The sequence below is a fragment of the Hemibagrus wyckioides genome, linkage group LG20, assembly GCF_019097595.1.
Source record: "Hemibagrus wyckioides isolate EC202008001 linkage group LG20, SWU_Hwy_1.0, whole genome shotgun sequence".
Taxonomy (NCBI): Eukaryota; Metazoa; Chordata; class Actinopteri; order Siluriformes; family Bagridae; genus Hemibagrus; species Hemibagrus wyckioides.
In genome coordinates, this window is record NC_080729.1 from 9,413,341 (window position 1) to 9,436,433 (window position 23,093).

The 23,093-nt window shown below is 40.9% G+C and overlaps 1 protein-coding gene across 2 annotated transcripts in view; it reads left to right on the top strand.

Moving 5' to 3' along the window:
* The first annotated feature begins 14,182 nt into the window (after positions 1 to 14,182).
* myo10 (myosin X) overlaps positions 14,183 to 23,093 on the top strand; it is a 63,485-nt gene continuing 54,574 nt past the window's right edge. For both annotated transcript variants that reach the window (XM_058418630.1, XM_058418631.1), the window contains exon 1: positions 14,183 to 14,616. In XM_058418630.1, coding sequence (XP_058274613.1) covers positions 14,596 to 14,616 — 21 coding nt within the window. In that variant the 5' untranslated portion in view covers positions 14,183 to 14,595. The remainder of the gene's footprint in view (positions 14,617 to 23,093) is intronic.

The following is a 23,093-nucleotide window of genomic DNA, read 5'->3' on the forward strand; positions in this document are numbered from 1 at the left end:
TGGACTGGCAGGGTGGGATAGGCTCTAGCAGACCCCTGTGACCCTAGTTAGGAATAAAGCTGGTAGAGAAAATGGATCTGTTCGGACTAAGAAAGTGTCTAAAAGGGCCTGATAAATAAAATATTTCTTACTTTTGTGTCATTATTTTGGTGTTCAAAATAAGACCTCAATATGTTGACGTCAATTTGATTTGCTTTTTTGACTTGTTTCTTGACATAATTTTTTAGCATCAATTTGATGTCATATAATAATAAAGGAAACATCTGTAAAATTACAGTGTTTTTCTGTAAAATATTTAATGCTGTCATTTTATTGAAAGTAGTGGTTCATAATAGTAAAGGAAAAATCTGTAAAATTACAGTGTTTTTCTGTAAAATATTTAAGAAAAATGTAGGTAAAATGATTGTTTTGCACTTTATTTGAATGAACGTATTTTACTTTAATTTTACGGTTTTTGTTTGGCAGCCACTGCTGCCAGTGATTTGTCCGTTTTTTTATGAGATTTTTTTTTACAGTGTAGTGTAGGTCAGACCAAGAAGCAAGTCCAAAGAACTCTCTCTCTAGACATCTGTGATGAAATTGTGATAAGACATAGACCTGAGCAAAAATGAGTTCTAAAGCTTCAAATGATGAAGGATCCCAGGGACACAATGAGCTCCATCAGCAGGGTGGTGATAGCATCATGTTTTGGAGGTACCTCTCAGCAGGGATGGGCAAATTGGTCAGAATTGAGGGAAGGATAAATGAAGCCAAATATATAGCAGTTAAAGAAATTCTGTTCCATAGTAGAAAGCATTTAGCCCTGACAGTGTTGGAGTGGCTTTGGCAGACGTCTCTGCATGACCTTAAGTGGCCCAGTCAAAGTCCAGACGTGATTCCCATAGAACATCTGAGAGACCTGATGATAGCAGTTCACAAATCCAATCTGATTGAGCTTGGCAGGATCCAGTTGTGTAAAGCTTATAGAGACTAAGGATGACTAAGAACTGTAATTGGTGCAAAAATTGCTTTTACAATCAGGATTAAATGCATAAATACAATGCCTAGATTCATTCCATGTTTCATCTATACCAATTCCAAATGTGAGAAACAAAGACCTTTCAGTAAGACAGCAGCAACAAAAAACAACAACAAAATCTAAGCATTCTGTCTCTGTCCCTTGTGTAACTTGTACTTTGGGTGTACAATTGTATCTTTGTTTCGTTTCTCCTCCAAACACATTTAGTGTAAATAATGCTGCTGCTCATTTGCATTCATTTCACCTGTGACTGTATTTCATATCAATGCCGACAAAGTGTTTTTGTTATGTTGGTCACATGGGTTGAAATGTATTTTCCCCAGTGCACATTAAATATAAGGAGCATTTCACTCTGAGTAATGACCCGACATGACTGATATCTTCAGCTTCGATTCTTCATACTATCCTGTTTTTGTCTTTTGATCATTTGGTATGTCCATCATGATCTGACTTTTATAAGATATGTGATAACAGCAAATAATCTGATGTGAAGGAACTATATAATGATGTGTTTTACCTTCGAAAGACAGGCGAGCCATGCTAGCCCATGTACAGCAGTAACTCAAAGGGCAGCCAGGTTTTATAGCAGCTGTAACTGTCATTATACATTATAATTTGAAATTGAGTCAACCTGCAGGATTGCACACATTGTTCTTCGAACCGATTCGTAACAGGAAAATCTAAACACAATTTAGACCAAATGTTAAACCATAGAAATAATCTTTAAAAGAATCTTAAAGCATCCATCAATCAAAAAGTGCCAGAATTCTGAATATTAACACTAGTCAAATGCAACTCTTTTATGCTGAAATGAAATATACATTTGTAATATCATGTATAAATATAATTTCTTTGCATATCCCAGCTTTTTAGGAAACACCTTTGGAGATAGAAGCCTTGTAGTGCTGTAGCTTGGACCCCCAAATGTTGGCATTAACCACTGAGATAAAAAGGAATACAAACTGACTGCCACCAGAACACATCTCACTGCCACGAGAGGACATCTCACTGCCACCAGAACAAATATCACTGCCACCAGAACAAATATCACTGCCACCAGAGGACATCTCACTGCCACCAGAGGACATATCACTGCCACCAGAGCACATCTCACTGCCACCAGAACAAATATCACTGCCACCAGAGGACATCTCACTGCCACCAGAACAAATATCACTGCCACCAGAGAACATCTCACTGCCACCAGAACAAATATCACTGCCACCAGAGAACATCTCACTGCCACCAGAACACATCTCACTGCCACCAGAGCACATCTCACTGCGACCAGAGGACATCTCACTGCCACCAGAACAAATATCACTGCCACCAGAACAAATATCACTGCCACCAGAACAAATATCACTGCCACCAGAACAAATATCACTGCCACCAGAGGACATCTCACTGCCACCAGAACAAATATCACTGCCACCAGAGAACATCTCACTGCCACCAGAACACATATCACTGCCACCAGAGGACATCTCACTGCCACTAGAACAAATATCACTGCCACAAGAGAACATCTCACTGCCACCAGAACACATATCACTGCCACCAGAACACATCTCACTGCCACCAGAACACATCTCACTGCCACCAGAACACATCTCACTGCCACCAGAACAAATATCACTGCCACTAGAGGACATCTCACTGCCACCAGAACACATATCACTGCCACCAGAACACATCTCACTGCCACCAGAACACATCTCACTGCCACCAGAACACATCTCACTGCCACCAGAACACATCTCACTGCCACCAGAACAAATATCACTGCCACCAGAACAAATATCACTGCCACCAGAGGACATCTCACTGCCACCAGAACAAATATCACTGCCACCAGAGAACATCTCACTGCCACCAGAACACATATCACTGCCACCAGAACAAATATCACTGCCACCAGAACAAATATCACTGCCACCAGAGGACATCTCACTGCCACCAGAGGACATCTCACTGCCACCAGAACACATCTCACTGCCACCAAAGGACATCTCACTGCCACCAGAACACATCTCACTGCCACCAGAACACATCTCACTGCCACCAGAACACATCTCACTGCCACCAGAACACATCTCACTGCCACCAAAGGACATCTCACTGCCACCAGAACACATCTCACTGCCACCAGAACACATCTCACTGCCACCAGAACACATCTCACTGCCACCAGAACACATCTCACTGCCACCAAAGGACATCTCACTGCCACCAGAACACATCTCACTGCCACCAGAGCACATCTCACTGCCACCAGAACACATCTCACTGCCACCAGAACACATCTCACTGCCACCAGAACACATCTCACTGCCACCAGAGCACATCTCACTGCCACCAGAACAAATATCACTGCCACCAGAACACATCTCACTGCCACCAGAACAAATATCACTGCCACCAGAACACATCTCACTGCCACCAGAACACATATCACTGCCACCAGAGCACATCTCACTGACACCAGAACACATATCACTGCCACTAGAGGACATCTCACTGCCACCAGAACACATCTCACTGCCACTAGAGGACATCTCACTGCCACCAGAACACATATCACTGCCACTAGAGGACATCTCACTGCCACCAGAACACATCTCACTGCCACTAGAGGACATCTCACTGCCACCAGAACACATCTCACTGCCACTAGAGGACATCTCACCGCCACCAGAACACATCTCACTGCCACTAGAGGACATCTCACTGCCACCAGAGGACATCCCACTACCACCAGAGGACATCTCACTGCCACCAGAGGACATCTCACTGCCACCAGAGGACATCTCACTGCCACCAGAGCACATCTCACTGCCACCAGAACACATCTCACTGCCACCAGAACACATCTCACTGCCACCAGAACACATCTCACTGCCACTAGAACACATCTCACTGCCACCAAAGGACATCTCACTGCCACCAGAACACATCTCACTGCCACCAGAACACATCTCACTGCCACCAGAACACATCTCACTGCCACCAGAGCACATCTCACTGCCACCAGAACACATTTCACTGCCACCAGAGCACATCTCACTGCCACCAGAACACATCTCACTGCCACCAGAACACATCTCACTGCCACCAGAACACATCTCACTGCCACCAAAGGACATCTCACTGCCACCAGAACACATCTCACTGCCACCAGAACACATCTCACTGCCACCAGAACACATCTCACTGCCACCAGAGGACATCTCACTGCCACCAGAGCACATCTCACTGCCACCAGAACACATCTCACTGCCACCAAAGGACATCTCACTGCCACCAGAACACATCTCACTGCCACTAGAACACATCTCACTGCCACCAAAGGACATCTCACTGCCACCAGAACACATCTCACTGCCACCAGAGGACATCTCACTGCCACCAGAGGACATCTCACTGCCACCAGAGCACATCTCACTGCCACCAGAACACATCTCACTGCCACCAGAACACATCTCACTGCCACCAGAACACATCTCACTGCCACCAGAACACATCTCACTGCCACCAGAGGACATCTCACTGCCACCAGAACACATCTCACTGCCACCAGAGCACATCTCACTGCCACCAGAACACATCTCACTGCCACCAGAGCACATCTCACTGCCACCAGAACAAATATCACTGCCACCAGAACAAATATCACTGCCACCAGAACACATCTCACTGCCACCAGAACACATCTCACTGCCACCAGAACACATCTCACTGCCACCAGAACAAATATCACTGCCACCAGAGGACATCTCACTGCCACCAGAACAAATATCACTGCCACCAGAACAAATATCACTGCCACCAGAGGACATCTCACTGCCACCAGAGGACATCTCACTGCCACCAGAACACATCTCACTGCCACCAGAACAAATATCACTGCCACCCGAGCACATCTCACTGCCACCAGAACACATCTCACTGCCACCAGAACACATATCACTGCCACCAGAACACATCTCACTGCCACCAGAACACATCTCACTGCCACTAGAGGACATCTCACTGCCACTAGAGGACATCTCACTGCCACTAGAGGACATCTCACTGCCACTAGAGGACATCTCACTGCCACCAGAACACATCTCACTGCCACCAGAGCACATCTCACTGCCACCAGAACACATCTCACTGCCACCAGAACACATCTCACTGCCACCAGAACACATCTCACTGCCACTAGAGGACATCTCACTGGCACCAGAGGACATCTCACTGCCACCAGAACACATCTCACTGCCACCAGAACACATCTCACTGCCACCAGAACACATCTCACTGCCACCAGAGGACATCTCACTGCCACCAGAGGACATCTCACTGCCACCAGAACACATCTCACTGCCACCAGAGCACATCTCACTGCCACCAGAACACATCTCACTGCCACCAGAACACATCTCACTGCCACCAGAGCACATCTCACTGCCACCAGAACACATCTCACTGCCACCAGAACACATCTCACTGCCACCAGAACACATCTCACTGCCACCAGAGGACATCTCACTGCCACCAGAGCACATCTCACTGCCACCAGAGCACATCTCACTGCCACCAGAGCAGATCTCACTGCCATCAGAGGACATCCCACTGCCACCAGAGGACATCTCACTGCCACCAGAGGACATCTCACTGCCACCAGAGCACATCTCACTGCCACCAGAGCACATCTCACTGCCACCAGAACACATCTCACTGCCACCAGAGGACATCTCACTGCCACCAGAGGACATCTCACTGCCACCAGAGCACATCTCACTGCCACCAGAGCAGATCTCACTGCCACCAGAGCACATCTCACTGCCACCAGAGCACATCTCACTGCCACCAGAGCAGATCTCACTGCCACCAGAGGACATCTCACTGCCACCAGAACACATCTCACTGCCACCAGAACAGATCTCACTGCCACCAGAACACATCTCACTGCCACCAGAGCACATCTCACTGCCACCAGAGCACATCTCACTGCCACCAGAACACATCTCACTGCCACCAGAGCACATCTCACTGCCACCAGAACACATCTCACTGCCACCAGAGCACATCTCACTGCCACCAGAACACATCTCACTGCCACCAGAACACATCTCACTGCCACCAGAGCACATCTCACTGCCACCAGAACACATCTCACTGCCACCAGAACACATCTACAGTTTCTACAGGGTCTACAGTTATTTAAAAAATATTATATTGGTATTTTACAAATCTAATAATTCTGCAGCTTAGCTGCAAGTTTTTAAAAGGTAATGTTTGTTACAGTGTATTTATTTACTTCATTAAACCTTTTTACTTTATTAGTTAGTGTAGGTTTGGGAGTGTTAGGAGCAACACTTATATTCACTGTCCACATTATTAGGAACACCTGTAAAAGTGCACATTCATGTTGTTACCTAATCAGCCAAGAGCTTCAGTTAATGTTCACAGCAAACATCAGAATGAAGAAAAAGTGTGATCTCTGTGACTGTAATTGTAGCAGGGTTGTTCAAAATTTCAGTAACTGTTGACAGGGATTTTCACACCCAACAGACTCCAGAGTTTAGACAGAATGTGCAGGTGTACAGATGTTCCTAATAAAGTGGACAGTGTAATTCAGTCATAAAAATACAGATTTTTTTTTACCAGAACACTGGTATAATATTGGTGTTAGTGGTACAGAGGTGATTCATATCATTTATTTACAAAAACAGCCCTTAATGAACCGCTTTATACTGCTTGATACAGATGAGTGAAAAGACTTCTGAAATATTTTGGCACAAATTTGACTTGGTTTCACAAGTCTGGTAACACAAGGTTTTACCCATGTTGTTTTCTACTTAACATTCTGGTAATACTCAGAACTCTCTTTCATGTTAGGGACTTTTCTGTTTTGTGTTTCCTGTAAGTTCAGGTTTTATTCATGCGACACTGGCATTAGTGTACACGCATGCATGCAGGTATGAGGGTAGACACCTATGTGAGCGTCAGTGCATGTCGCCTGATGTACCCAAAGATACGCAGTCTCAGAAGTTAGCCTGTAAACAAAGCCTGTAGTCATATGATCACTATCTCGAGTCACTAAATTACCACTAGATGGAACTATCAGGCCAGTTCAGTTGTCAGAGCTGCTACAGGCTTCAGGATGGACACGCCTGTCATGTTCAGGACTGGAGGTTAGTGTACACATAAGCTCAAATATTATCAGACTCCAGCAGTGACAGCAATAAATGCCATATATGCTGTGTATGATAAATCTAATCTGAGATCTAAATTATTATTTAATATAAAAAAATCATATGGTAGATTTTTATTTAAAGGTTTTTTGAATGCAGAACTTGTCCCTTTTATAACATGTGAGTGAATATTTTTTATATAATATTACAAAAAACATGCCTCACTTTATATAAAAGTATGGCTTATACTCATGTTGAAACTGACTAAGAAACATTTTTAATGTTTGTGAATTTAGGACACATTTCCACTGGTTCCCACGATTCCCAGTCAGTGTCCCAACCCCAGCCACTGGATGCAGTGCCGGTCCCAAGCCCGGATAAAAATGAGAGGGTTGCGTCAGGAACGGCATCCGGCATAAAAACCTGTGCCAGGTTGTTGTGCGGACCATTTGGTCTGCTGTGGCGCCCCCTCACACACGTAGGGAGCAGCCGAAAGATCAACAACATATTCACTGCATCAATTAATCAGGATTCATACAGATTTATACCAGAAGTGAGTGTGGTATTTCTTCATGGTATGAATTCATATCTGAGTGCTGTAAATTAGTGGTTATACAGCAGCAAACCAATCAGGACAAACAATAGCTAACATTTAGAAAGTGTTTAATTATTTAAATTAAGTGTCAGTCTTATCGCTATTAGTTTTTTTGCAGAACAGGTGAGAAGGTGTAGAGTCACTTCACATGCAAACACTGCATTGCAATACAGCAGTATAGAAAACTGCATGGAAAGAAATCTGACTATGTATTTATGGTTATGAATATATTCATTATAATGCAAGAAAGCAAACATTCTTAGATAAAATGTCCATTTTTGTGCTGGTATTATAAATGGATTTCAGGAGGTACATGTTGGGAACTGTTGTGAGACGTAGGTGGTGCACATTTTGGGATTTTTTTTTACAAAGCTTGCACATAAGATGGAGACAGCAAAGAGCCACAAGTTGGTAAGCTGGTCAAACTGGAAGACCAGCACTGCAAGCTGGAACATGATCCTAAAAAGGAGCTTTCTACATCATAAAGGTATTTTAAGAACATTTAAAAATATATATATTTCATTGTTTTATTTTATTTATTTGTTTCTAGCACAACAGTAAGGCAACTAGAGAATCTGAAATATTTCGTGATTTATGGTAGACAAATGACAATGAAGGTGGAAAATAACTTATCAGCTGGCAAAGTTGTCGCAGTCTGTCGTTGGTTCAACCATCAGGGTTCTTGCCATGGTTCTCATTTTGGCGAGATAGTGGCTGCAGCCCCTTGACCATCCCACTTTGGCATTGCTGCTTCAGTTTTCATCATTAAGATGGACTAATTTCATAACATCATAAGCTCCAGAAATTTTATTACAGTCATTTTGAAGAATAAAAAGTAAACAAACAATTAATGGCCTCTCTTTTAGGTGACCCTGCATCTAATCTTCAAATACACACTGCAGTCTGCAGAAGGTAAAGCAACTCCTCTTATGTGCTGTGTCAGCATTTTTATCCAGAAAGATTCTGTCTTCTATCAGAAATTAAAATATTTCATTCTCTAGACATGTCCACCATATTTTTTCTTTATCTTATTAATCCCTTCTCTTGAAAAAAAGGTGCACTTTGCATCAGAGTCCAGTCAGGTATTTATACACACCCATAGCACCACAGAAATGTTCAAATACATTGTATTTCATGTTCTTGTGTTAAGTCTATAAAACAGTCCCTGCATTTGATTCATGACTTTACGTATAGTGATCTGGATCTGTGCTGGTAATGGAATGGTCTCTCCTGTGTTCATTACACAAGGAAGCTCTGCCATAAGCCACTATTATCACACGACTTGGTTTAAAACATCTGTGAACGTTCTGAATCTAATATTAGACTATTAAAACCTCTAGGGACGATTCCAGCAACACAGCAACAGTAACCTGAGCTCAGGATTGAACCAGTGACTCTGGATATGTAAAGTAACACATAGATGGTTTACATAATCTAAACGAGCCAACCAGAAAGCGACAGGAGCACAACCGGACACTGAATACATGTAACTTTCTCTATGTACTTATTGAGATAATCTTTGGACTTAAATTGATGACAACTTCCGATTGATAATTTGGTGTTTATGGTGTTTTGGAAACGAAATATTATATATAATATATATAAAAAATATATATAATTTCATAAATAGTTCATACACCACCTTAAGTTTTTTTTTTACAACTAATAATATTATTATAAATCCAGTGACTCAAATAATTTGGCTTTAAGTTCTGGCATACAGTCATACCGCTTATTTCTAGCATTATAAATGAATATAAATTCTGTAATCTAAATGTTTTTGTGCAGCACTGTGTACTCTCGGTTCTTGAAGAGAAGGTAGGGATTTACAACACAATTAACAACACTCCTTGATAATAGATTTGTTCAAACTTGACCCCTCTACATTACACTACCTTACAACCCATGCTAGTGGTCGCAAAGATCCCAAAATATTTACAAACTCCTGACCACATTTTTAATTATTCTGGGAGCATGACAAAAAAGCACTGGACATTTATATTTTTGGCATTTAGCGGATGCTCTTATCCAGTGACTTAAAACGTATCTCATTTCATACAACTGAGCAATTAAGGATTAAGGGCCTTGCTTTAGGGGCCCAGCAGTAGCAGATTGGTGAACCAGGGATTCGACATGACAACCTTTGAATCAGTATGTGTCCAGTTTGCTCATCAATAAACATTAATCTTTGTGCTGTCAACCTTGGCTACACTGGACCTTGTAAAAATCTGTTTTGTGTTTTGTGCCACCAGGACCAAGCTGCAGCTGTTCTTGATGTTCTTGAGCGCAAATAAATTCCTAAATTTCTCCATACGTGCTATAACATGGTCTTTGTCTCCCATGATGAACCATAGCAGCATGTGTTCGTGCCATCAGACATGGTACAGAAGACAACATTAAATAATCAGCTGAATATAAAGTATTTACTGTAAATAAAGTTTTTAAGGGAAATGTTGGGCACTGGTGGCTCAAGTGGCTAAGGCTCTGGGTTGTTGACCGGAAGATCAGGGGTTCAAGCCCCATCACCGCCAAGTTGCCACTGTTGGGCCCTTGAGCAAGGCCCTTAACCCTCTCTGCTCCAGGGGTGTCGTATCATGGCTGACCCTGAGCTCTGACCCCAACCATCCAAGGATGGGATATGCGAAGAAAGAATTTCACTGTGCTGTAATGTATATGTGACAAATAAAGGCCATTTCCATTTCTAGTGCACCAGGGCAGACCAGATCATGACCAAATGAGAAGTGAAGTATGTATTTGTTTAAAAGATACTGTGCATTAAACTTCACTAAAACTTTAGACCACCAAAAAATGTCTCTTTGTCCCTTTCCTTCTTGCCCTCTTTCACTTTCTGTGGAAGAATTAAATCTTTATCAGGCATCTGAAGCCAAGGGAAATGTTTATGTTCCTGTTCCTGTGCTCAGATGCTCTCTGAATCTGGGTTGTGTGTGTGTGAGCATGCAGTGGACCTTTCCTGACGCAGGCAGTTTTCTAACATCCTGCAGCTTGAAAGAGTTGACCTCATGCTGTGCGTATGAATATGAAAGAATGGGCTTCAGTATTATTTCATATCGCAGCTGAACGGCTCAAGATAATAAATAATAAAATAATAAAGCGCAACATTTCAGTCAGCTCAGCTTCAGAGCATGGCATTGTACGTCTGTAACCCTGTGCTGTTCTAACTGAGTGATCATAAAGGGCTATTAAGTTCGCATTCCTTGTGGGTTTGTGCCCCTGTACCTCCAGTTGTCTCCAGGTTAAATTCCCATAACCTCAGTAGACTGTTATGGTGTAATTACTGTATAATATACTTTATTATGAATGTATAATAAAGCTTTGAAAACCCATTAATATTATCACAAATATTCAGGAAAATATATTCATTTATCTTCAGGGACTGCTACAGCATAAATACAGCATACATAGACATTCTAGACAATTGTTTGCTGTCAGTTATGTGGCAACAGTTTGGGGATGGTGATGTGAATATAAGTGAACATGTGTGATTTATGCATGTGGTTACAGTGAAGTGAATGCATTCAGGAAATGACTTGAAACCCGCATTGAATATATTTACTGGAGTCACATGAAGAAATATTTGATGATTACTTCAGCCAATCTGAATCTCTGTAAAATTCCTGACAAAAAAGAGCCACTCAAAGAAGGCTCCAGAAAACAAAGGAAGCAAAGAACCCCTTAAAGGTCTCCTGTAATGAAGTGTCTTACAGTATATCATATCACCTCTATACCACTCCTTAATCCTACATCAAGCAGTGCTGACATAACGTCTGCATTCACATGAGTGTAGAAGTAAATAAATGAAAATGAAACACATTTCAAATCTTGCAGTGAGGAGAATTTGGCACAGTGCTTCTCAGGAGCAAAGTTCATAGATTGTAGTGTATTCAAACACACTGTATAAGTGAGTATAATAAAAGAATAGAGGTTCTACCATTACAAATTACCATGAAGGATCTTGTAATCGATTTCTGACACAATCATGTTCATTCTTTCAGTATGAAATTTGAACAGTTTGACCTGTACTCTTCTCTGGGATATTGGTCAAAGGTCAACACTCTCCAGAAAGTCTCCCACCCTCCAGTCAAATCTGCAAGGATGTGTGTATGTGTGACCATGTCTGCGTAGATGCATATTATTAAAAAATAAAATACTAAACTATAAACATACACACTCTTCATGATTACTGAAGCATCCATCATAGTCAAAACAGTGAAGAGAATTCCCTTAACAGGAAGTGAGACTACAGCCGCTAGAGGAAGGTATCAAGGCTAGACGATTACTGTAGCTGCTCAAGGCTGGGCTTCTGAGATAATGTTAGTTTAAAGGTGATAAGGTTATCAACATGTCTCACATCTGTCTCCCAGTGTAAGGACAGATCTCTGGGTAAATTTCACTAAATCAGTGATTCACATTTAAAGTCATGCGAATCTACTGACTTATAGCCACAAAACACAAAAATGCAGATCTGCATTTAAAAACTACTGATTCAGCTCAGACTGCAAATCTACTTTAGTATAAGAGAATGAATTAATGTGGTTTTGAAGTAAGGCAAAACCTAAAAAAAAATATTTCTTTGGGATAAATCAGGAAAGTCTGCAAATGCTGACATGGTTTTTAGTATGACAAAAATAGCAATATTTAAACACCAAAAAAAAAACACTTTAGACTTTATAGCCAGTGAACGCTTCTGAAACGTGCCAAGAAAACTATCCACTACTGAGCACTTTGAGATTCAGCTGAAATTCTGGTCCAACTTTTGAAAATCCCTAGTGCAGTTTATTCAGCCAGACTCTGCAGGATGTACCGTAAGTAAAGAATAAATCACAACAGGGCATGCTGTTATAGAAAAATAATCAAGAATAATGGAATTTTGCTGGAGTTGAATATTTTTCCAATAGCCGCATGCTTTGCAGGGTTTTAGTCCTCTTATATCATATCAAGAATACATCATCATTTTTCAAAGAATAACTTTGATGTTTTAGTTGTTTATAGCTATAATATATTAAACATCTAGTCCCTTAAACTTAAAAGATCCGCTGGGGAAGGGATGTTTACATTGCATTGTAAAGAACTAACATACGATATTATCTTTATCATATGTGTTGTATGTATACTCTCAAATATTTGCTTACTTGTGCTATGAATATTTTGAGTCACATTAGGAAAAATTACTACAGATTTTGTAGTAAAAATATACATAACTGGCCAGAAGATTATGTTTAATCGTTGTCCTGGAGCAGTGTGGTAGCCTTCTAGCAATTTCGACATTGCTGCTTTCTCATTCTTTACATGAGAGCTACCCACCAGGCAGAGTATGGGCTAACACTTGTTTTCTCCAAGACACTTGAAGCCAGACAACTGTATCTTTTCGAAACGGCTGCTCATACTGCATCACAGGCAAGCGAAACATGATCAGAGAAAAACACTCCCAACCCTCTCTACACTCTTCTGCATTTATGAGCTGACAGATGCCCATGATTGGCCAGTGTCACTGGAATCGCCTGTGTATAAGGGAATATTCCATCCATCTCTCCCACTCAGAGAGCACAGCCACGATCTCCCAAAAATAGGACAAATGCTTTTCTTCTGCACCCTCTGTGAGCCATACAATTAAAAAAATTGTTATCTGATGATACCACTGAATCAGCTGTGACATGATATGATTTCAGTTCTTAAGGCATTTATTCAATATTTTGACAAAAACACTAAATGTGCTACAGTATGAAACAAATCGGTTTAGAAATTCGTAGTTATAGGTTCCAAATCATAAGTAAGCTGGCCTGTCATTTGAGTTTCGCATCAGGAACCTCACCTTTCTAGCCTATTTAATTATTTACACATCAGTTGTTAATAATCTATGTATAACCAATTATAACAGATAATAATCAATTGTGCTACATAATAATCTATTTATTATAGTAGATTAATTTCAGTGGCTGCCTTTTAAACTAATGCATGCAACTATGAAATATTTTTTTTAGCTGGATAAACAGGTATATCCAAAATAACACTAAATATGTTTTAACAGCTGTTTTGAAAGTGGATATTGCTACCTGTGTTTACAATACAGATGTTTGAGCGCACGAGACAAAATCCCAAATAATCATGACTTTTTAAGGTTAGTGCCAGGAGCGAGGTTGTCGTGAACTTTTCTGACGACTTTATTCTTGATGGAGTCCAAATGATTAAAGAACTTTTCTTTACCTTTGTGTGAAACCGGGTGTGTGTGTGTGTGTGACCCATGCAGGGTACCTCACCGTGAAACGGCAGGAGGAGCGCGCGAGGCCCTTCTCATTCAAACAGCGTTCAGGGCGGAGCTAGAGACAGAGAGAGAGAGAGACAGAGAGAGACAGAGAGAGAGAGAGAGAGAGAGAGACTCGGAGGAGTCACAGCGAACTTGGCAGTAGTCGGAGCCCTCGCTGTTTACCGATGCGCGCGTCACCACGCCGCACAAAGTGACCTCGCGCTCAAAGTGGACGCCGGATCCCCGGAATTTACAGCTCGCGCTCGTAAACGCGGACCCTCTCGTTGTCTCGGGGCTGCTCGTGAACATCTGTAACCTCTGAAACAAAGAAGTGTCTTACCCTTGCGTGCGCGCGTGTGTGTGTCGGAGAGAGAGAGAGAGAGAGAGAGAGAGACTGCGATCTGGAACTTGAGCCACTGAAATGGAGTGAGGATTTAACATCTGTAATTACTGCACTGAGAGAAAAATAAAGTTGCCTAGCTGGGCCGCGCGACTTTTATGAAGTCCGCTTGGCTTCTTGGCAATAATAAGGACCATGGATAACTTTTTTACGGAGGTAAGCTTATTGTGAAATATGATTAATACATCTGCATCATACAGAAGCTGTTCTGGCACGCTGAAGCAGGAACACAGGCGCTGCTCAAACCCCAAACAACTTCTTTCCTTCTTCTTTCTTCCTTCCTTTCCTTCATCCTTCATTAGCTCCCTGTCTCATTTATTTCGTAGTGTGTGTGTGTGTGTGAGTGCGTGCGCGCGTGCACTGAGCCGGTTGCCGGTTTGGCCAGGGTTAAAGAGTTTGGAGCGCTTCCCGGAGGAATTCTCTGGCATTTCCTTACCTTTTCTCCCGTTTCCTCTCTGCCGTCCAGTCGCTATTATTAGAAGTAAAACCGGCTGCGCCTTCTGTCTGAATACAGAATTCATCATGTTAACCATCCGATTTCACTTAACACAATGTGCTCAACCTCCTCCCGCATCAAGACGCTGTATTAGTACATTATATTAGCACATGAAAAGTTATTAGTGAATAGGGATCCTATTCATGGAGGCTTAGGGTGCCAATAAAACATAAATTAGATGCTGAGTTACATGGTAAAAACGTGAAATTATTATTTAGTTTAAACTAAAACTTAATTGATCCACTGCATGTTAGTCTTTTAACACATATTTAACACATATCTCTGTATTAAATCATTCTGTTCATGTATTATATTCCTTGGGTTAATAAAATCTGTCACCATCCTCCCTTGGGTGGAATCGAACGTCAGATTGGATCAACTAGACCACAGTCTCAACTAATTGATAGGTTACTCAAGCTGGGCTGGAGTCAGCAAAACCATATCAAACAGTTTCAAAGAAGAAGGAGAAGAAGATGAAAATAGTGATGATAATAAATATAGTTGGAAGCAGAAATTAAGCAGCAAGTCGTGGCTCTAGCGGATCATTTGCGAAAGGTTAGATCAAATACTACTGGATGGCTAAAAGGATACTAAAGCTACGTTCACACATGCAATGATTTTATAACTTCAAGTCGACAGTCGCTGTAGTATTAAGTCGTCAGTGAACGTTCCTGCTGGTGTTTTCAACTAGGTGTAACTACTGGTTGCCAGAGTAATAACGTTTACCAGTGGGTGGGGCAACTTGAATTTAAAATCAGATTTCTTAAGGCTAAAATGAAACATTCTGGAGAGAGATATGATGTGTATAAAATTCAGCAGTGTATCTGCATCATATCATGTGAGATGAAGGAGAAGCAGTGTGTGTTTTTTGTCACGGATCACATGAGCTCTACTGTCTTCGCTCCTGTTGGTAGTCACTGCAGCAAGTCGCTACACTACTTTTCTTGACATCTAGCTGCCAACAGTTGCTGTCGCTCATGTCACTGGAAGTTGGCCGCTCTCACTGAAAACAATTAATCTGCATCACTGAGAGACGCTGTATGTGTGAACGTATATAAATTAGCTTGACAAACAGTTACAGCTAAATAGTAATTTGATTGTTATAGCACCTCCTGTTGTGTTTGAATTGATGGGATACAGCAAAATCATGTACCATACATGTGCATAAAATTTAACCTTGCTATCTGTTTATTGTTATCTGTGGTCATAGATGTAAGTTTGTTTCAGAAGAACAGTTTTGAGTGTGTGTTAGCCATCTCTCTGAGGCTAAAGATGAGACAATTGAGACATTAAGATCAAAGAAAAGTTGTAGGAGGAGATATGGAAAGAGTTTTGCACATTATGCTAAATAGCTCAGTATTCTAAGGTCAGTGAGAAAATCTCCAAATTGGGATTAAGTCTTGCCAAAGAAAGGTAAGAATTCTTACTTACTTGGAAAGCATGAGGAAGTACTACATAATGAGTTTCATGTCTGCACAAATCATTTGATGGAAAAAAAAGATGATAATAATAATAATAATAATAATGAGTAGATTATAAGAAGATTATAAGTAGTAGAGTAGATTTGTAGAATAAGTAGATAGAAGATTTGGTTTAAACGAATGAATATGATTTTGGTTCAAAAATATGTAAGCTAACACATACCGAGTCATAGATTAAAAAACAACATTTTATAATCTGATGTTCAGGATCGGCCGTGAGTCATCCTGACAATCCTGAAATAAGTGGTGTCAGGTTGGAATTGACAGGAAATGTGTACATATATGTTACTGACCAGCTTGGATATTTAACAATGTCATCAAGCAACTTCAAGCATGAAAGACATGGTACTAGACGATGACTGACAGGAGCCGTCTCTCATTCAGCCAGAAAAAAGGGTGTGATAGAGCATGTCAGTATAAAGAAAGTAAATGGGAATGAGAGAAAGAAAGTGAGCAAACAGGTAAAAGATGGAGGTTTTTTTTCTTGCTGAACAGGTAAAAACAGGTAGAGGCCACTACTTAAAATACCAGTGGGCCCCTGTGTAAGGTATGGCGGCTATATTACATAAGTTGCGCCACTCAAAAAAAGAGAAAAAGAATGGGCCTATCATATTCATACACTAACACTCATGCAGATACTGTAGTACTTGCTTGAAAGAAACACGTATCCACAATAGCCAGAACAACCTACAAAAATTATATTCTAACATTATTTGAGTCAAAGTCTTCAAATTATTAAGGCATTTTGTCAGATTTGAAAAGAAATGCCATCCTGTAGATCTTTTACTTTTACTGGTCTACAAGTCGCTCCCTGTTTGAGTAGAGAGGAGCCTGGTCTTATACATCTGACTGAAAATATCTGCTCAGGATCGCCAACATGGCTGCCAAGACAGACAGAGTACTTGTGATAACCCGCCAGTGACTAATACACTGAAAAAAGCTTATTGAATTTACTTCATTCAAATGCGTGCATCAGTACCTCGTGATTAAAATGAGTGACAATTAGTTGAGGACGTGCATCCAACATGCTGAATGAAATAAAACCAAACACTGAGCTGAGAATCAAACCCTCGACACTTGTGTTGTGTAAAAGACACATTACAGCTGCACTACTCTACCATGCGTGCTTTAATTACCTTAATTCCCATCAGTGCCAACATCCTCTTGGGAATTCACTATGTAATTGGTTTAAGTTAATAATACATGATCACGCTCGCTCTGCATCATTCAATCTAGTCATTAGAAACTTGTTTAAATTAAGTTTAAGCAATGAAATCATGTTTTGTTGAGAACCCATGTATTTTTATGTAAACTATATGCTTAATTTCTTTCTTAAATCTGACCACATCTCTCATTTCTTTGTATTTTTCACTCTCTACCTCTGTAATTTATGGCTAGAGGGAGTAATTTGAGTCTCTGCTGATTTGATCTGCTTCTTCTTAAACACTATCAGGTTCATAGCAAATGTTTTTGACTGGAGACAATCTGTCTGACATGTGAAATACTATTTAGACTCATGTAGCCAGTTATTCCACTATTAGTGTGGTGTAGATAGCTTAGTCTACAGCTCTGACATGCTGTTTATGCTGTCTTGTGAGCGATCAGTGAATGTAAGGGTGCGCCAGAGTGATGTCAACACCGAGAGAGTTCCTCTGAATCACCTGTGAGCTGTTCATTACGCGGCTGTTTTTTTTTTCCTTACCTGACGTAAACGTGACGTATTAGAAATTTCCCAATCTCATCAGGTACCGTGTCTCTATGACTAGCGTCTCTCAGGTAAAATGAAGTTAAAAGCCTAATTTTCAGCGGCTTGTTCTTTGATGAGTAGTGAAATGGCTCCAGTGCACCCAGGCTTTGCTTGCTAGTGTCAAATATCATCTGGCTGCTGCCTATCTGCTAAACACAAAAGAGTCTTTAAGTGAAAGGGCAAGGCATGCGGAAGCCAGTTACTCACAGGCATGTGCATTTGGATTATGTGAATGAGAATTGTTGAGGGTAGCGGTTCTCAGGGTGGTGTCCAGAAACCCCCAGGGGTCTATAAAAATGTGATAAATTCTACCTTTCTAAGTACAAACACTTGTCACTGAGGTTTGGTGTTGGTGTGCGTTTCAGACTAATTGTCCCAAAGCAGCTTTACAGAAGTATAGAAACAATTAAATATAGAAAAAACAATTATAAAGTTTAAAGTTAAGTTACTATCTATCTATCTATCTATCTATCTATCTATCTATCTATCTATCTATCTATCTATCTATCTATCTATCTATCTATCTATCTATCTATCTATCTATCTATCTATCTATCTATCTATCTATCTATCTTTTAATATGCCAGAATCACTGTGTTCATTAAAGGAAGGCATTTATCTCATCATTTAGGGCTACAAGTATAAAACTGTCATCTTAAACATATCAATGAGCATTTAAAATTACAGATAAAATGAATCTTAAGGTGTTTTTTTTTTTACATACATCTGTCCCTAACTGTAAGAATTATGAGAACATCTGGTTTAGGGAATATGAAGGTAAAGGTAAAGAGCAAGGCAGTAGATTTTACACTGAGAAGAAGAAGATGTGTCTTTGGACTGAATCACTGAACACTCCGGCAATAAGTTCACTGTCATATCAGGAAACATGTAAACTGCCTTAGCTTCCTATTCCTGGCTGAAGATCTCAAAAAGGTTTTAATAAATAATTATTAAACATAAAGCCAAGTTTCCACACCCAGCAGGTGTGCTCGCCTGGAGATCTACTGGTCTAGCTGTATTTCTGTTTGTGCTTGTGCAGCTGCATGTAAGCACCTGCATTTTTTAAAAGTGTGTGTGTGTGTGTGTGTGTGTTTGTGTGTCTAATAGAGCTGACTCAACATTGAGGTGTTTCTGTTTCTCCAAATATTTTAAGGGCAATTCCTGCTGTCCTTTAACTGTCATGGCACATATACCTTCAGGCAGCCAGGCAGTATGCAGGATTAGTTTGACTGACAGCTTGGGATGAAGTGAAAAATAAACATCTTCAGCACATACGTCTCAAGCATCTCCAAATTTGATCTTTGAGCTTACTGTGTACTAAAAAGGTAGATGTTCAATAACGGAACAGGAACAACGGTCAAACTTGAAATACCTCCTGCTTTGTAGAGATGTGTCTGAGTTTCAGGAAAGTGAAGTGAAGTCTGTACCGCTTATGCGATCTATCCTCAGGTCATGGGGAGCCTGTGCGTATCTCAGGCATCAAGGCAGGATACACCCTGGAGTGCCAACCCATCGCAGGGCATACACACACACTCATTCACTCACGCAATCACACACTACAGGCAATTTAGAGACTCCAATCAGCCTAGAAGCTTGTCTTTGGACTGTGGGAGGAAACCAACCAAGCATAGGGAGAACATGCAAACTCCACACACACAGAGTGAGCGGGAGCGAGACTCGAACCCAGGATGCTGGAGGTGTGAGGCAGACATGCTAACCACTAAGCTACATAGAAAAACAAGGGGAAAAAAAATATAAGACTCACACACAGACCATTCATTTTTTGCAACAGCAGCTCTGACAGCAGTTCCAGCTGTTTACAGTAATGCTAGCTTATATTTTAATGTTTAACTTTATGCTAGTTCTGATATGTTATCATTCCCATAGTAACATCACAAGGACAGCATCTACATAATCTAAGCCTAATATTAAATGGATGTTAAAACTGTGGTTTAACAAAGAAAAAAGTGTAATCGTTGATGTCATACATACTGTTATGTGTGTATGTAGGATTTATAAATTGTTTCGGACACAGGACAGTCTTCAGGACACGGAGGTTTGCGTGTGTCTGGATACTCGGCCACGTGACAAGCTGATTTTATTTTCCTCTCATTAACTGCTATTGCTTTAACACAAACAAAGAAAAAGAAACTGACCTGTCTTTATTAAATGTAATGATAAACGGTTAAAAAGCAGAGTTTGTCATTTAGTAATTATAGTCACTGGCAGGTCTCTGTGGTATGAGTGGAATAACACACGTGTTATGTGAAAATAATCCATGTTGAAATGTTTTAGTTCTTATATAGGGGATATCATGAGTTGTTGAGATTAAGGTTAGGGTTAAGTATACCTTTATTTAGCAACAATAGTCCTGAAGTGAACAGAATTACCCCATAAAGATAGTAATACTATTCTTGTGTGTGTGTGTGTGTGTGTGTGCATATGTCTAATCCTGCAGCTCAGCAGACAGATAATGAGTGTCACTGTGTCAGTGTGCCACTTAGACTCTGTGTGACAAGACCCACACACAGTCTGTGAATTGGCCAGTGAGTGTTGTGTGTATTTGCCTGGATGTTGTAACAGACGACGCTGTAGTGCTGTAATACAGTTGTCATGATCGACAATGTTGGCCAGAGCTAAAGCTCTCACTGAAGCTACAAGTCAGCGGAAAACAGAAACACATTCATTCTTTTCCATCATTTTTCTTCTCTCTCTCTCTCTCTCTCTCTCTCTCTCTCTCCAGCTCTCCCACCCTCTCTCTCACTTCCTGTCGAGCTGCTGTTAACATTCCAAGAGTCTCTGAAACTGCTGTTTGGCCTCCGCACACACACACACACACACACATAGACTGACTCAAGGAGTGAAGGGTTTAGGTCCTATAGTACCTGCTCTACCCCAGACTCAGCCATGAAACATAATCCCTCTTGTTATCCTTCCATGCTTGGTGAGCAAAGTAAAACACACACACACACACACAGTAATCACATATATGACCCGGTCTTATTTTCTCTGCCCTTTCTAATCTTTTTAGCTTCAGGATATGTGCACACACACATACCCGTGTACACACCCTGACTGTCAGTAAGCTACAACTAAGAGCTCAGAAACTAATGAAATTATTAATCATTTAGAAGACTATGAGAAAAGGGGGAATGGAGAGAGTCTGTGGTCATTGCTCTGATTGTGTAACACTCTGGATCTTGTGTGTAATATATATTTCTATGCTGAGTCATAGCCATGCGTGATTTTATTACGTGAATATATCAAGGATAGTTATCATGGTCAAGGACCACAATGTTATTTGGAGCAAAGCCAGCCCACGGTCCTGAAACTGCTGAACATAGAATTCAGTCACTGTAATGTTCAGATATAGAAAGAATATCTTAAACACTCATGAGGATTCCACTTTAAACATTAAACTGATTTATATCTACACAGAATTATAGATTGATTCAGTCAGATGTTGCATTTTCACAAGTCTCCAGAACAGTTTGGCACAGATTACTGTAAGACTGATGATCTGTAATGGAGGGATGAGTATCATTCTTTTAAAAGATTCTCCCTCAGTTTGTCATTTAGCTGTAATGCTGTCAGTCAGAAACTGGTTTCAGTGAGGCTGGGATCTGGTGATGGTGAAGGCCATGCAATTCAATTCAATTCAATTCAATTCAATTCAATTCATTTCAGTTCAATTTTCAACTTTACAGATGTATAGAAACAGAGAACTTCAAATTAAAGTTACTATTTTATCCCTCATGAGGAAGCCTGCTGTGACAGTGGCAAGGAAAATCTTGGTCAGGCTCAGAGGGGAACCCATCCTTATTTGGGTGACACTGGACAGTAAATAATGTAAATGTAAATAATGTCCTTTCTACAACAGCAACCAAGGGTCCATGAGGAACTATTAGGTCAGTGTAGTTTCTGAGTTCATTATAGACACTAATTCCTTGCTGACAGATGCAATAGCAGACCTGTGACGGTGTGAAAGTCCCCAAGTGGCTCTGTCCAAGGCTGTCTCCTGGGTCACAGGCTGTCCACACAGATCCATCCACAGCATCAGTGAGCACCACCAAGTGACGAGACTCCAACCAGGGGTAGAGGCAGTGGTCCCACTGGAAACTCAGAACACTGGAAGCTCAGGAGCAGGATGTATAGCTCGACAGAGAAAGACACAGAGAGAGAAAGATATTAAGTATGCCATGTACATCTTCCTGGGGTCCTCCTGGTTAGAGACCATTTCCATCAGGGTCGAGAGAAGAGTGGAACAGAGCTCCAGTCTTATTTTTGCATATGAGCTTTCATTGACTATTTATTAAAATGTAGCTAAACCCGTCAACTTACACTGAGCAATATTTTGGTCATCATTAACACTAGTTAATGCATACACACACACACACACACACACGCATCAACTGAAACAGATCTTTCAACAATTGTGTGCATCCCAGCTGACAACTGTGTTGTCTAAAACATGCACAAACACACACACACACACACACCAGACTGCCATAGCTGGGGTGAAACTGATCTTTCAACAATGGCCTGTATCCCAGCTGACTGCTTTACCAAAAACACACACACACACACACGTCCACTTCCAGGCAATACACTCCAAAAAGTAGGACAGTTAGCCATGGCCTGACTAGTGTGTGCACAGGACAAAGAGAAAAGTGTGTGTGTGAGTGTGTGTGTGTGTGAATGTGTAGGAGGAGAGAAATGAATAAATGTTGCAGTTATATAGTCAGCTATAGATGTGTGTTGGTTTATATATTGTTTTGTTGCATTTACAGTAAAGCTGTACTGAAAACTTGTCTGTTCACACGCGTCAAATGAAATGAAAATTATCCAGCGCTGTTTATTTAATGAGAAGTTAAATAAGCAGCGAATAAACTTACACAAGTAAACAAAT